This window comes from Belonocnema kinseyi, chromosome 5 (genome assembly GCF_010883055.1).
Source record: "Belonocnema kinseyi isolate 2016_QV_RU_SX_M_011 chromosome 5, B_treatae_v1, whole genome shotgun sequence".
Taxonomy (NCBI): Eukaryota; Metazoa; Arthropoda; class Insecta; order Hymenoptera; family Cynipidae; genus Belonocnema; species Belonocnema kinseyi.
In genome coordinates, this window is record NC_046661.1 from 29,831,053 (window position 1) to 29,843,326 (window position 12,274).

The 12,274-nt window shown below is 31.2% G+C and overlaps 1 protein-coding gene across 3 annotated transcripts in view; it reads left to right on the top strand.

Annotated features, from left to right (window-relative positions):
• Window positions 1-340: 340 nt before the first annotated feature.
• Window positions 341-12,274, top strand: part of LOC117172515 (zinc finger protein 593 homolog) — a 30,186-nt gene continuing 18,252 nt past the window's right edge. For 2 of the 3 annotated variants that reach the window (XM_033360533.1, XM_033360531.1), the window contains exons 1-2: window positions 341-548; window positions 681-781. In XM_033360533.1, the coding sequence (XP_033216424.1) occupies window positions 459-548; window positions 681-781 (191 nt within the window). In that variant the 5' untranslated portion in view covers window positions 341-458. Of the gene's footprint in view, window positions 549-680; window positions 782-9,549; window positions 9,638-12,274 lie in introns of those variants that run through there. The other variant, XM_033360534.1, reaches the window with a different exon arrangement.

Sequence of the window (12,274 nt, forward strand, 5' to 3'; positions counted from 1 at the left end):
AAAGACGCCCTTTTAACAAAACACATGATTTCTTAACCAAAAATGGTATTGATTGATTGTCAGTTTCAAAAATGTATTTTCAACGAAAGAGATGAACCTTCAAATAAAAAAAATATCGTCAGCATCGAAATCTGGAAATATTAAAATCCCAATCTCCTGAATTTATTTCAAAGCAGTTAGCTGTTAGCAGATAGATATATAAATAGAATCGCCGAAGTGCTCCGACCGGCAATCGTGCATCTTCGAGTTTTCAAATTCAGAAGAGGAGAAATGGGTTGCGCGCGCAACTTAGTTATTTACAGCGTCTCCTACTATATTCACACGGGCATAGCCCATGTCATATCATTGGACCGCATCTCGTTTCAGATCTGGGATCACTGAGTGTGGCTGCGTATGTTGCATGTTGCACGAGAAAATTAAGTTTAGATTACATTTCCGCATAATTTTTTGAGTTCGGTATGGTTTATAAACGTAAAAAGTACCACAGGGGAGACACACAGCTGAAAAAGGGTTGGAAAACTAAAAGAAGACAAAAGGATCTTGACGAGGTGAGTCCAATGAAAACCTAACCTATAGAGCACGTGGTCAGTTTTATTTCAACAAATGCGTGTCCATAACCCATGGTTTTCCTGGGGTTTATATTAGAAACAGAGAAAAAAAAACGAAATTGTTTTATTCAGATTGATGATGATTTGAAGGACGAAAAAGCAGATAAACTTTTAAATCAAAAAGTGGATTTCGATAAGCCAGGTGCTGCCCAACATTATTGTATTCATTGCGCGTAAGTTTCTATGCTTTTTTCTTTTGTATTTTTTTAATAGTGTGATCATTGAGATATGTAAAATTTGCATAAATACCGTTTTTCCGAAAAAAGAGTTTGGTAAGTGATATAAAACAAAAAAAATGCACTGCTCAGCGAATCTACTTTCACTGTAAAGTGCGATGTGCTTGCGTATCCCGGTTCTTAAACAAATTTGAGTTATTTTAAACAGCGTACAAAAAGTTTAGGTGGCCGTTTAAAGTATTATACAAGTTTATTCGTTGAGTAGCATTTTTTCAACCTTCACCTCCTACTTTTTACGTAAAGTCCAAGTAACCGTGTGCGCGCGCGGCTTTTAACACGAAATTAGTTGTCTGCTCGTGTCTCTTATTCGCTTGGCTTGAGAGAGGTTATAAACATAAAAATTCCACTTTTATAAGATCTTTACTATAAATTTCATCATATTTGATTAAGAAGTTATAATTTTTTGTTCTCATGTGATGTCAAACTCATGACAGTACCAATCAGTTGTTAACTATTAATAGAAATCAATGTAACATCAAGCCTAAAGTTCTACATTCTTGTCCATTATATCACATAAAGTTAGATAGTTGATTTAAATATTAATACCATCGAGCTCATTTTCACTTCCAACAAAGTAGTTTTAATTTTCAACCAGTTTCTAAACAATAACATTTTTGACAAAGAGCAGAAAACTGATTTTCTACCAAACAAGACATTTTTTTAAAATATCAATTGTCAACAAGGGTTAAATTTTTAACCAATTAGGTTAGTATTTTTGTCAAAAAGATAAATCTTTAACAGAACACATGAATTTTCAACTGAAAAGGACAAATTTTCAACGAAAGACATTAATTTTTAACTAAAATGGTGAATCCTCAAGTAGAAAAAATATTTTTAACATGGTAATTGAAGCTTCGACCAAATAGTTCAATTTTTTAACAAATTGTTTAATTTTCGAGAAGAAAGTAAAAAGTAAAAAGAAAGTACAAAAAATATTAAATTCATATAACTAAATAGTATTTTTAACAAAATAATTCAACTTTTGAACAATTAGTTTAATTTTCTACCAAATTGTTTAATTTTCCAGAAGAAAGTATGAGGTTTCTTCATTACAAATGAGTTTTCAATTAAAACATTTAATTTTCAATTAGACAGTTGAATTTTTGTACATTGAATATAATTTCAATCTGTTTTCTCTGGAACTATTGGAGCATGGATCTCCCTGATATGTCTATAGGAATGTAGGGTATACTTCATTGCAAAACTATTGTCGCAGAATTTGCACTGAAACTTTATTTTTTACATAATTTCCCTTCCTTTCTTCTGACTCCATTTTTTATCGAAAATGAACATACGCGAACATAGAAAATTGGAGATTGGAGCAGACAACTAACTTTGAGCTGGACTGAGAGTTGCACGCGGTATTCCCTGCGCGAAAACCGGTGCCTGGGCTAAAGAGTAGAAGGTAAAGGTGTGCAAAAGATCGTCTGCAGTATACGCAAGTTCGGTGGCTGAATTGGGGTGGGGGGGCATGTCAGGGAAAATAAAGTTTGTCAGGGATGTCAGGGAAATGAAGCAGCTGTCAGGGAAAATAGAAATTTATATGTTTATAATATTTTGGAAACACTTCCTGATATCGATATAAATATTTTTTCCATGTACATTCTTTAAAAATATAATTCGATTCTTATTTTTTTATTTGTAGTTATTTCTTTATTTAAAGTTTGGATAAATATCCTTTAGTTAATTAATCAGGTCAGAAAACTCAGCGGCTTTACAATGGGCTATGAATTGCTTTTGTAAAATCAAACCTTATTTTTAAAAAATGACTAGGCTAGATTTTCTTCTATTTTTTTGCTTTCCAACGTGATATAAACACCTTTGGAAAATCAACCCTTATTTTAAAAAGCAACCGTCTGTGCTGCAGCAACGTATTTAAAAAAAGGAAACTATCTAAATGGAAAACACTTATAAAATATTAACACGGTATTTTTAAAGGATAACCAAGGAGCAAAATTATGACTGATGCAGACTGATGCCAAAACTTGTATACATTAAATGCTAGGATTTTTGTGCTCCTAATTTTTGTGTTCATTCTTTATTTTTTAATGCCATATAAATCGCTTTTGTAAAATTAACCCTTCTGTAAAAAGAAACACCCTGTAATGAAAACACGTATTGAATAAAGTCGATATCTATATAGATGAAACTTATAAAATAGTAACATGGTATTTTTAATCATAATTATTTCTCATCAAACTTATTTTTTGGGGATGCTGGGGATCTACATGTATGTTTTAAAATACATTTTGGCTTTTATCTGTATTTTATCTTTGATCTTTTATCTATGTGAACCATTTGCCCAAATCACATTCGAAAAAAAATGCATCCCGATCTGTACATAATTGTCGTATAATAACAATAAAATTAAGATAAACTTCACGATAAGGGCAGTTTTTCGGGGTTCATAAAACTTGATCATTTACAGCATTGAGTCGATAAAAAAATCAAGTGAACGATCTACCTGGATAACGTTGAACTTGTATGGGTTTCCCTAATGCCAGAAATGTACATAGTATACCACTAATCGAATTCAGACGAATTTTGCGATAAAGGCAGTTTTATGGAGATACTAAACCTTGATTCCTTACAACATTGAGCCGATAAAAAAAATTATGTGACCGATCTACGTGGATAAGGTCGAATTTATATGGGTTTTACTAATGCAGGTGTCCAAAAATGTACATATTCTACTACCAATCTTCTGACAAGGGTATTTTTTGGGGATGTTAGAATTTCATATTTAGAGCATTGGGTCTGTCGAAAACCCAGGTGGCCGATATACCTGGATATTTTCGAAATTTGAGAAGTTTTGATAGCCGAGTCGAAAAGATTCTCAAAGACCTTCTCATCAAACTAATTCATTTTTCACGTGAGAGGTGGTTTCCTGGGGCAGTTGGAACATAATTCCTTACCATGTCAACCCGCTGGAAAAATCAAGAAACCGAACTAACTTAATAAAATCGAATTTTCACACGGTCGAATCTTGAATATTTATTTAGCAGAAACACCCCGGCCCTGTATTTGAAGGACATAATAAATTAGCGACTTGATATTATGTGACAATTATGTACAGAACGTAAATGTAGATGCCCAGCATCCCTAGTCACATGACTGCTTTTTAGGGGTTTAAAATCATTTCAACTTATCTTTAAAAATAGTTTTAACCACTATGTATAAAAATTATTTTCGAAAAAGTCTTCTCTCAACAATTTTTGAATCATTCTGAAAATTTGGATTGTTTGTTATATGAAAATGGATTTTTCTCGTTTAAAATTTGTTGTGCTGCAAGTTGTTTAAAGGCATTAAAAGATGCATCGAAAAAGTAAATTATATTTTTCGAATATACATACATAGACTTGAAAATAATTTTGTAAAAGGTGTTGTGATTTTAGCTTATACATTATGAGGGTTATTTTTGTAAAGATTAGGGGTGAGAAATAATTATGTTTGAAAGTAACATTTTACTATTTTATAAGTAAGTTCCATCTATGTAGATAACTACTTTTTCCAATACGTGTTTTCATTGCAGGGTGTTGCTTTTTTATATAAGGGTTAATTTTACAAGAGCGATTCATATGCCATTGGAAAATAAAGTAAGAGCACAAAAATTCTAACAGTTAATGTATACAATTTTTGGCATCAGTCTGCAGGTTTGTATTCGGATACAAATACGGGGGTTGTTTTTGTAGCGATTAGGGGTGAAGAATAATTTTGCTCCTCATTTATGCTTTGAAAATACTGTGTTGATATTTTAAAAGTATTTTCCATCTAGATAGTTTCTTTTTTTTTTAATACGTTTTTGCAGCACAGAGGGTTGCCTTTAAAAATAACATTTTATTTTTAAAAAGTGTTTCATATCACATTGGAAAGCAGATAAATAGAAAAATAAAATAGCCTAGTCATTTTTTAATACTTTTTTCATTACAGGGGACAACTCTTTTTAAATAAGAGTTGATTTTACAAAAGCGATTCATAGCGCATTGTAAAGCAGAAAATAGCAAAAAATCTAACCTAGTCATTTTTTTTAATTTCATGATTTTTTAGAGGTTGCCGCTGAGTTGTCGGCAAGCTAGTGCCGCCCTGTTTTCTCAAAAACGAATAGTCACTATAATATCATTGTAGGCCATATTGTTTTTCGTTAGTGGCGCCGCTGAGTTGTCTGACCTTAATTTATCTATTCTGCCATGTAAAGCACATTTTTATGGCTTGTTTCACTATTTTGCTTAGCACATTATTGAAACCTTATTCGTTTTTGTAATAATTTCCTTTCAGGGAAATTAGTCTAAATGTCAGAGAAAAGTTAGGGAAATTGAAATATTCAATCTTGTGGCCAGCCTGGGGGGTCCCTTATTAGGCAATTTTGCTTCATCGTCAGCTGACTTACTTCGTTGAATGTTAGATGGGGGGGGGGGGGAATGTACCAAATGCATGGGAACAAAATTTATTTTTGTGTTATCTTCGTAATGAATAAAAATTACTATTATTTTATTGTATCATTAAATAGTTCTTAACAAATAAAAACTATTTTTCAAATACACTTATATAGAATAAATGAGTTTTTACCAATATATTAGCAAAAATTGACTGATTCGCATGCATTTGGCCCATTATTTTCCCCTCAGCAATCAAACATTGAAGTTAGCTGATGATTGCAGTGAAGATACCTGAATGAAGATTCCAGTTAACTCCAAAAATGGTCACTAAGTTTTGTAATATACAATTTTGTAGTTATACATCGGTCAATAGTTTAGTGTCAATTTTTAAAAGTAAAACTGATGTGTGACGCCAAATTAAATGAAAATGTACAAAAAACATATAATATAAAAGCCTCGTAAAAATTGAAGAGGCTTTTTTTTGAGAAACTACATGTTAATGGACGGAAAACACAAAATCCTCACAATGTTTTTGGTTAACGACAAACATAGCAAAGTAGACAAGACATATATTCGGGTGGATCGAAAAACGCGTTTTTTCTGTAATAGAATTCTTATAGCGCGGAATACTTGCGCATAGACGTCATTATGAATGGAAAAATAAAAAATACCATTTTTTTTTAAAGTTGAAATCGCGCAGAAGGCCTAAAGTTACTAAGAAAGTCAAAATACCGGTAATTTTCAAAAACATGCAAAAATGACAAAAAAAAAACAACATTTTTTGTTCTAATAGTGAAAAAGTGTTATTAAGAGTGTTTTTAATGCATACAAAAAATAATTAGACCCATTACTGTTTAACTGAATTCGCGCAAAAGGCTTAAAGTTGCACGGGTTGTATCGTAAAAAAACGATATTTCATGATTTTTGACGATTTTTAAACATGTGCCAAAACCCATAAAAGTTTTATTTTTTATTTGTAATGGTGTAAACACTATTCAAAATAGGTTTCCTGATCCATAAAAAATACTTTCAGACCTGTTATTCATTAACTGTATTCGCACAAAAGGTCTAAATTATAGTATAAGTAAGTTGTATAGTCCCATAAAAACGCCATTTTCCATATCTAATGAGTGTTTATTTCACACACTATAACGAACTTATTGATTGGTCAATCTGTAAGTTAACACCGCTGCCACTACTGTCCAAGATGCCAACTGAAGACATTGCTTCTTTATTGAAAGACAAAGCTTTACCATAGTGTGACTACCTCAAATTTCCATGTTACACCCAGCCAGTTGAAATATGTCTAAAACAGATTGCAGAGGCAGCAGAAAAAGTGTGCGGGCATGAAAATCGAGATGGTTATATTAGAGCTGCTTTAAAAACAAGGCAGCTGATGCCCACATTTGATTCGAAGGGGCTTATATGTAAATAAATTTTTGCCTACAACGAACACATGTATAGTACAAAGTAAATATTTACTGTAAATATTGTAAATACAATTCACCCTGGTTGGGTAGGGTGGAGGTTGGACTCGCCTTGCAGCCACGTCCTCGCCGTGAGTTCTGGGTCATTTCAGCACAGATTAAATGTTGAAATAAGCTGAGAGCTGCAATATGTGTTTGGCTAATAAATTTTTATGTAAATCACTTGTTAGAGTCTTATTACAAACCCTAATGTGTTACATAAATACTCATCAGATATGGAAAATGGCGTTTTTACGGGACTGTACAACTTATACTATAATTTAGCCCTTTTGCGCGAATACAGTTAAGGAATCTGAAAGTATTTTTTATGGATTAGGAAAACTATTTTGAATAGTTTTTACACCATTAAAAATAAAAAATACAACTTTTATGGGTTTTTGCATATGTTTAAAAATCGTCGAAAATCATGAAATATCGTTTTTTTACGATACAACCCGCAACTTTAGGCCTTTTGCGCGAATTCAGTTAGGCAGTAATGGCTCTAATTATTTTTTGTATGCATTAAGAACACTCTTAATAACACTTTTTTCACTATTAGAACAATAAAGTTTTTTTTTTAATTTTCGCATGTTTTTGAAAATTATCGATATTTTGACTTTTTGTAACTTTAGGCCTTCTGTGTGATTTCAAATTTCGAACCAAAAAATGTTTTTTATTTTTCCCTATATAATGGCGCCCATGCGCAAGTTTTCCGCGCTATTAAAATTGTATTCCAGAAAAAACACGTTTTTCGATCTACCCTAACATACATTGAGGTGGTAAATTCATTAATACAGAATAAATGCGTCATTTAAAGGAATCACGAATGAGAAAAGCGCGCCAAAGTAACTGGAATTTTAACTTAGTTTTGTTTATATTATAATAATTTGATATATTTTGTTGACATTTATAATTCCTGCCTGTAAGTTAATCGAAATATTGTGATATTTGTTTATAAAAATTGATTCTTTTATGTGTCTTTTATGTGTATTTTTTTCTCTAGCAAGATTTTTAATATTGTTAAAATAATGATTTAAGTTCCAACAATGTTGTGAAATACCTGTATTGAAATTTCCACCTCTACAATCTCTTTTATGTTCCGAAACTCCAGTTTTTAATCTTCTACCTGTTTAAACAATATAAACTTTCTCACAACAATTGCCTTTAATGAGATATACTGTTCCAGACAATTTTTCAGTACTATTAATATCTTTAATTGGTTAAAAAAATTTTTTAAATGTTTTGATTACTGAATCAACATTTATGTTGAATTTTTTTAATGATCTTCGCAACCTTTCAAAGAGTCCTTGCACATACGGTAATGTAACTTTTAAATCCGATTTTTTGTACGTGTCAACCCAGTTATTTTTCTTACTAAAACCATTGTAGATTTCATGAATTCGTTCTCGAATAATGCTATTTATCAAAGGAGGAGGATAATTATTTTGAACAAAAGTGATTTAATTTGATCCAAATTTTCGTTCCTGAAGCCAATACCACTCAATATTATGCATCTATCGATTAAACCTTTTATTATGCCCACCTTTAGACAATATAAATGATGGGAATTAAAATTAAGCTATCTACCAGACCATGAAGCTTTTTTAAACCAATTTGTAATTAACTTTCAGTTGTTTTTATAATTTTTGAATCAAGTTCATTTATTGAATTATTATTTTCAAGTTCAACTGTAAACTGTATGGAATTTTCAATACTGTTAAAAGTATTTATGAAATCTACCATTTTTTTAGTAGGAACAATAGCTAAAATATCATCCACATACATTTTATGTTTAAAATTCAATGTTTTCAAAGCTCTTGTGAGAGTTCGAATTTCAAAAAAGTGTCATTCAATTTTTGACAGAAAATCATTATTTGTAAGTCTGAACTCATGAAACCTTAAAGTTAGTAGTGTCAAAAATATATACGTCATTTGGACTTCGAAATTTGAATTGTTGATTCACGAGGGCAACCGAGCTGGGCCCTCGCCGGGGAACCTCGTGGAACATCCATATGGTGAAAGTTCGAATTTCAGAAAAGTGTCATTCAATTTTTGACATAAATTCATTGTTTGTAAGCCTGAGCTCATAACGCTTTAAAATTTCTGGCGTCAGAAAAATATACGTTCTTTGGACTTTGAAATTTTAATCGTTGATCAGTGAAGGCAACCGAGCTGGTGCCCCTGTGGGGGCCCCTATATAACATCCATATTGTGAGAGTTCGAATTTCAAGAAAGTGTCATCCAATTTTTGACAGAAATTCATTGTTTGTAAGTCTGAACTCATGAAACCTTAAAATTTGTGGTGTTGACAAAATATTCACCCTTTGCACTTTGAATCATTTATCCGTGAGGGCAACCGAGCTGGGCTTTCGTAGAATTTCCGCGCGTGGAACACCCATGCGGGCCCCCGCCGGGGGCCCTCATCCTAAGAGGTCTCAGTGGGGCTTTTTCCACACGGGGTGAAGGGTCGCAGTCTAAAATGTGCTAAAGGACATTTTGACAACTTTAAATGAGAGCGAAAATACATTCTGTAAAATCACGATTACGATTTAAAGATAAAACAAAAGGACTGTGTATAGAGACAAAAAATTAAATTTTTAGTTTAAAATAATGAATTAAAAACATGCTTCCGAAATATTGAGTTTGCGAATATGGGCAAATAAAGTTTGATTTAAAAAAATTAATCTGTTCCGAGGAAATTGACCGAGAATTCTGATGCTAGAATTTTAAAGGTTTTAAAAAACGGTCGGCGGTAGTGATCAAAAGTAGAATTTTTGATTTTTTACAAAAATAAAGATATACTTTCGAGGCATAGAGATGCTGGATGCGAATTAACAATTTTTTAACCATAAAATTTATTCAGGTCGGAGGAAATGAAATTTTTGTGTGGAGATGTCGCGGTATAACAGACTATGTTTGGCTTTTTTGCTCTTGAAAGTAATTAAATGTGAGTATGTTTATATTATATTTGACATTAATTGAAATAATTTTTTTTTAGTGAATAAAAATCAAAGTAGTTACATTACAAAAACTTCGTATTTAAAAAAAAGAGAAAATTTGAAAAGTTTCATACCAACAAAATACAATTTTGAAGCTTTTTAAATATTTTTAAACTCTTTAAGATTAAAATAATTGAACTTCTGACTTAAATAGTGTTCAGTTTTTAAAAAAAATATGATTGTTCAATTTTTAATATTTTTAGCTTAAAATTGCTTTAAATGGTTTGAAGCTTACTTTTTTTGCAGGCGGGAAATGACCGGGAATTTTATTCTGTGGTTAAAACTATCATTTGATTATAATTATTTTCTATTCAAATTCGTAATTCTAACAACAACAATATAAAATTCGAAATCTTTTCTCCGATGATGAAACTGGCAGCGTCAATCTGACAGAAGGGGTGTGCACAAAAGGGTTATATGTTCCGCTAGAAATTGCAAATAGCTAGTCCTTTCAGAACGTCTTTAGCGCTTTACACTGTTTTAATATGTTAAATTCTGAATAAAATTCGGAAAGTACTAGCTTTTTTGCAATATACACAAGTTACCACCTCGGGAAGGTCTGAGACAAGGTCCTCGAACGTTCTAGCCGGACGGCACTTTAATAGTGTGCACGAGAACCAGAAACAGCTTTACTCTGGCCTTTGCCGTGGATTCTTGATTATTTATCAAGTTGAGGTGGTCAGTTGTTAAGGTGGAATCTTGTGTGACCCGCAGTTTCAGTTCAATTTGCAAGCTGAGTTTTTTTAAAAGCCCAGGACTCAATTCAGACTAATCTGATGCTGCCTTATGCTGAGGAATTATAAAAAAAGGATTGCAGTTTTTGTTGTAAGTTACAGAAATAACTTTCCATGCCTCTGTTTTTTCAAAATATTGAATGACGTTGAAATTTTGGGAAAATTTTTAGTAACTTTTTTTCGTAAAGTCCAAATCTTTTTTACAGAGTGTTAATGTCATATAATACTTACGCACGTAATAATATTCCTACCATATCAACGTTTTTTCGCAACGACTGAGATTTACACGAATGGAGATATCGAATCGCCCAGTTGGTAAATTAAATAAAAGGCACTAAAAAACGTTTATCAGGGCGTGGTTGCTTGACCAGAAAACCAGGAATTTTTTGAAACCGGAAAATGGCTGTGTATTTATTTGCTTACCTGGAATTTTACAAATTTTTATTTGACAAAATCTGTCCAAGTTTGGATTTTAATTTTCAGGCGTAAATTTTTCATTCAAAGAATTTTAAAGATTTAAAAATTAGAAACGTTAGAAATCGTACAATTTTTGATGAAAAAAAAACCTTCTTTGTTGATCAAATGTGAATATAAACTATAGTGATTTTAAAAATTGAACTATATATTAAGGATTAACAAGTGAATAATTGATTTTACAAGACGATTCGGAATCAGTTCAAAATTTAAGAATTTGCTGATTTTAACGTTAAAAATTAGGCTGTTGCAATTGAAAAGTCTTAAGTAGTTAAATAAATGTAAACTTCTGATTAAAACTTTACGATCTATTTTCAATTTTAAAATAACTTCAAAATAATATATTCAAAATTTAAGGCTTTTATTAAATCCAAAATATTGTTTTAGTCTAAAAAAAAAGATTAATTTTTTCATTAGGAAAAATAACAATGTTTTAATGTTAAGAAATATTTTATTGTTCATGTAAAATCATTAATCATAAATCAAATATGAACTAAACTTTTAACGATAAAATTTGTATTGTTTATTTGAAAAAAATGTAGTTTGCAAGTAAAATTGTTGAATTGTGATGTATAATAACTATTGAACATCTATAATTCCTAGAAAGAATGCAAGGAAGTTGAAGAGACATTTATGAGGTCTGAAAAGATACAAAATTGATTGAAAATTTCAAATGATTTGAGCGAAATTTACGTATACTTACCAAATCCGGCTACTCCTACCGTAATTTCGGTGCATATGGCCTAACTTAAATCAAAATCTAGATTTTTTTCAGATTTCTAACAAAAAATGTAGAAGCTTTTTAAGAATTATGAAAGGCTTCAAAAGAATAAAAAAAAAATATCTTAAGATTCCTATGAAAATTTAATATTACTTCGACTTTAGCGAACACATTCTCATCACATATCTCGTGCTTCGCACTATTTTATCGAATATGCGAACTTTTCTACATTATGTTCCAACTCTATTATATCAAATATATATTATATTTATTTTTGTACCTTGATATGAGTCTACATACTTTCCAGATATTGCAAAATAGAGGGGGACAAATTTTACACAAATCTAATACCTTCTCTGATGATAATGTAATAATTGATTCCTTCACAATTTCCTCTGGATATGACTAGGGTGCCAATAATTTGGTCCATCCCTGCCAAGAATTGCATTTTTAGACTAACGAGCTAATTTTAATTATTTTTTGCAATTTCAAATATATATTGAGGTAAATAAAGCTTAGAATTTGATACCCTATTATATTAGCACTACCAGGTGTATGCATATGAAACCGGTATTTTTTCAAAAAAAAAACACATTTATTTCAAGAGAATGATAACAAATATTTTATTCAAAGTATGCGCCCTCGCTGGCTACACATTTT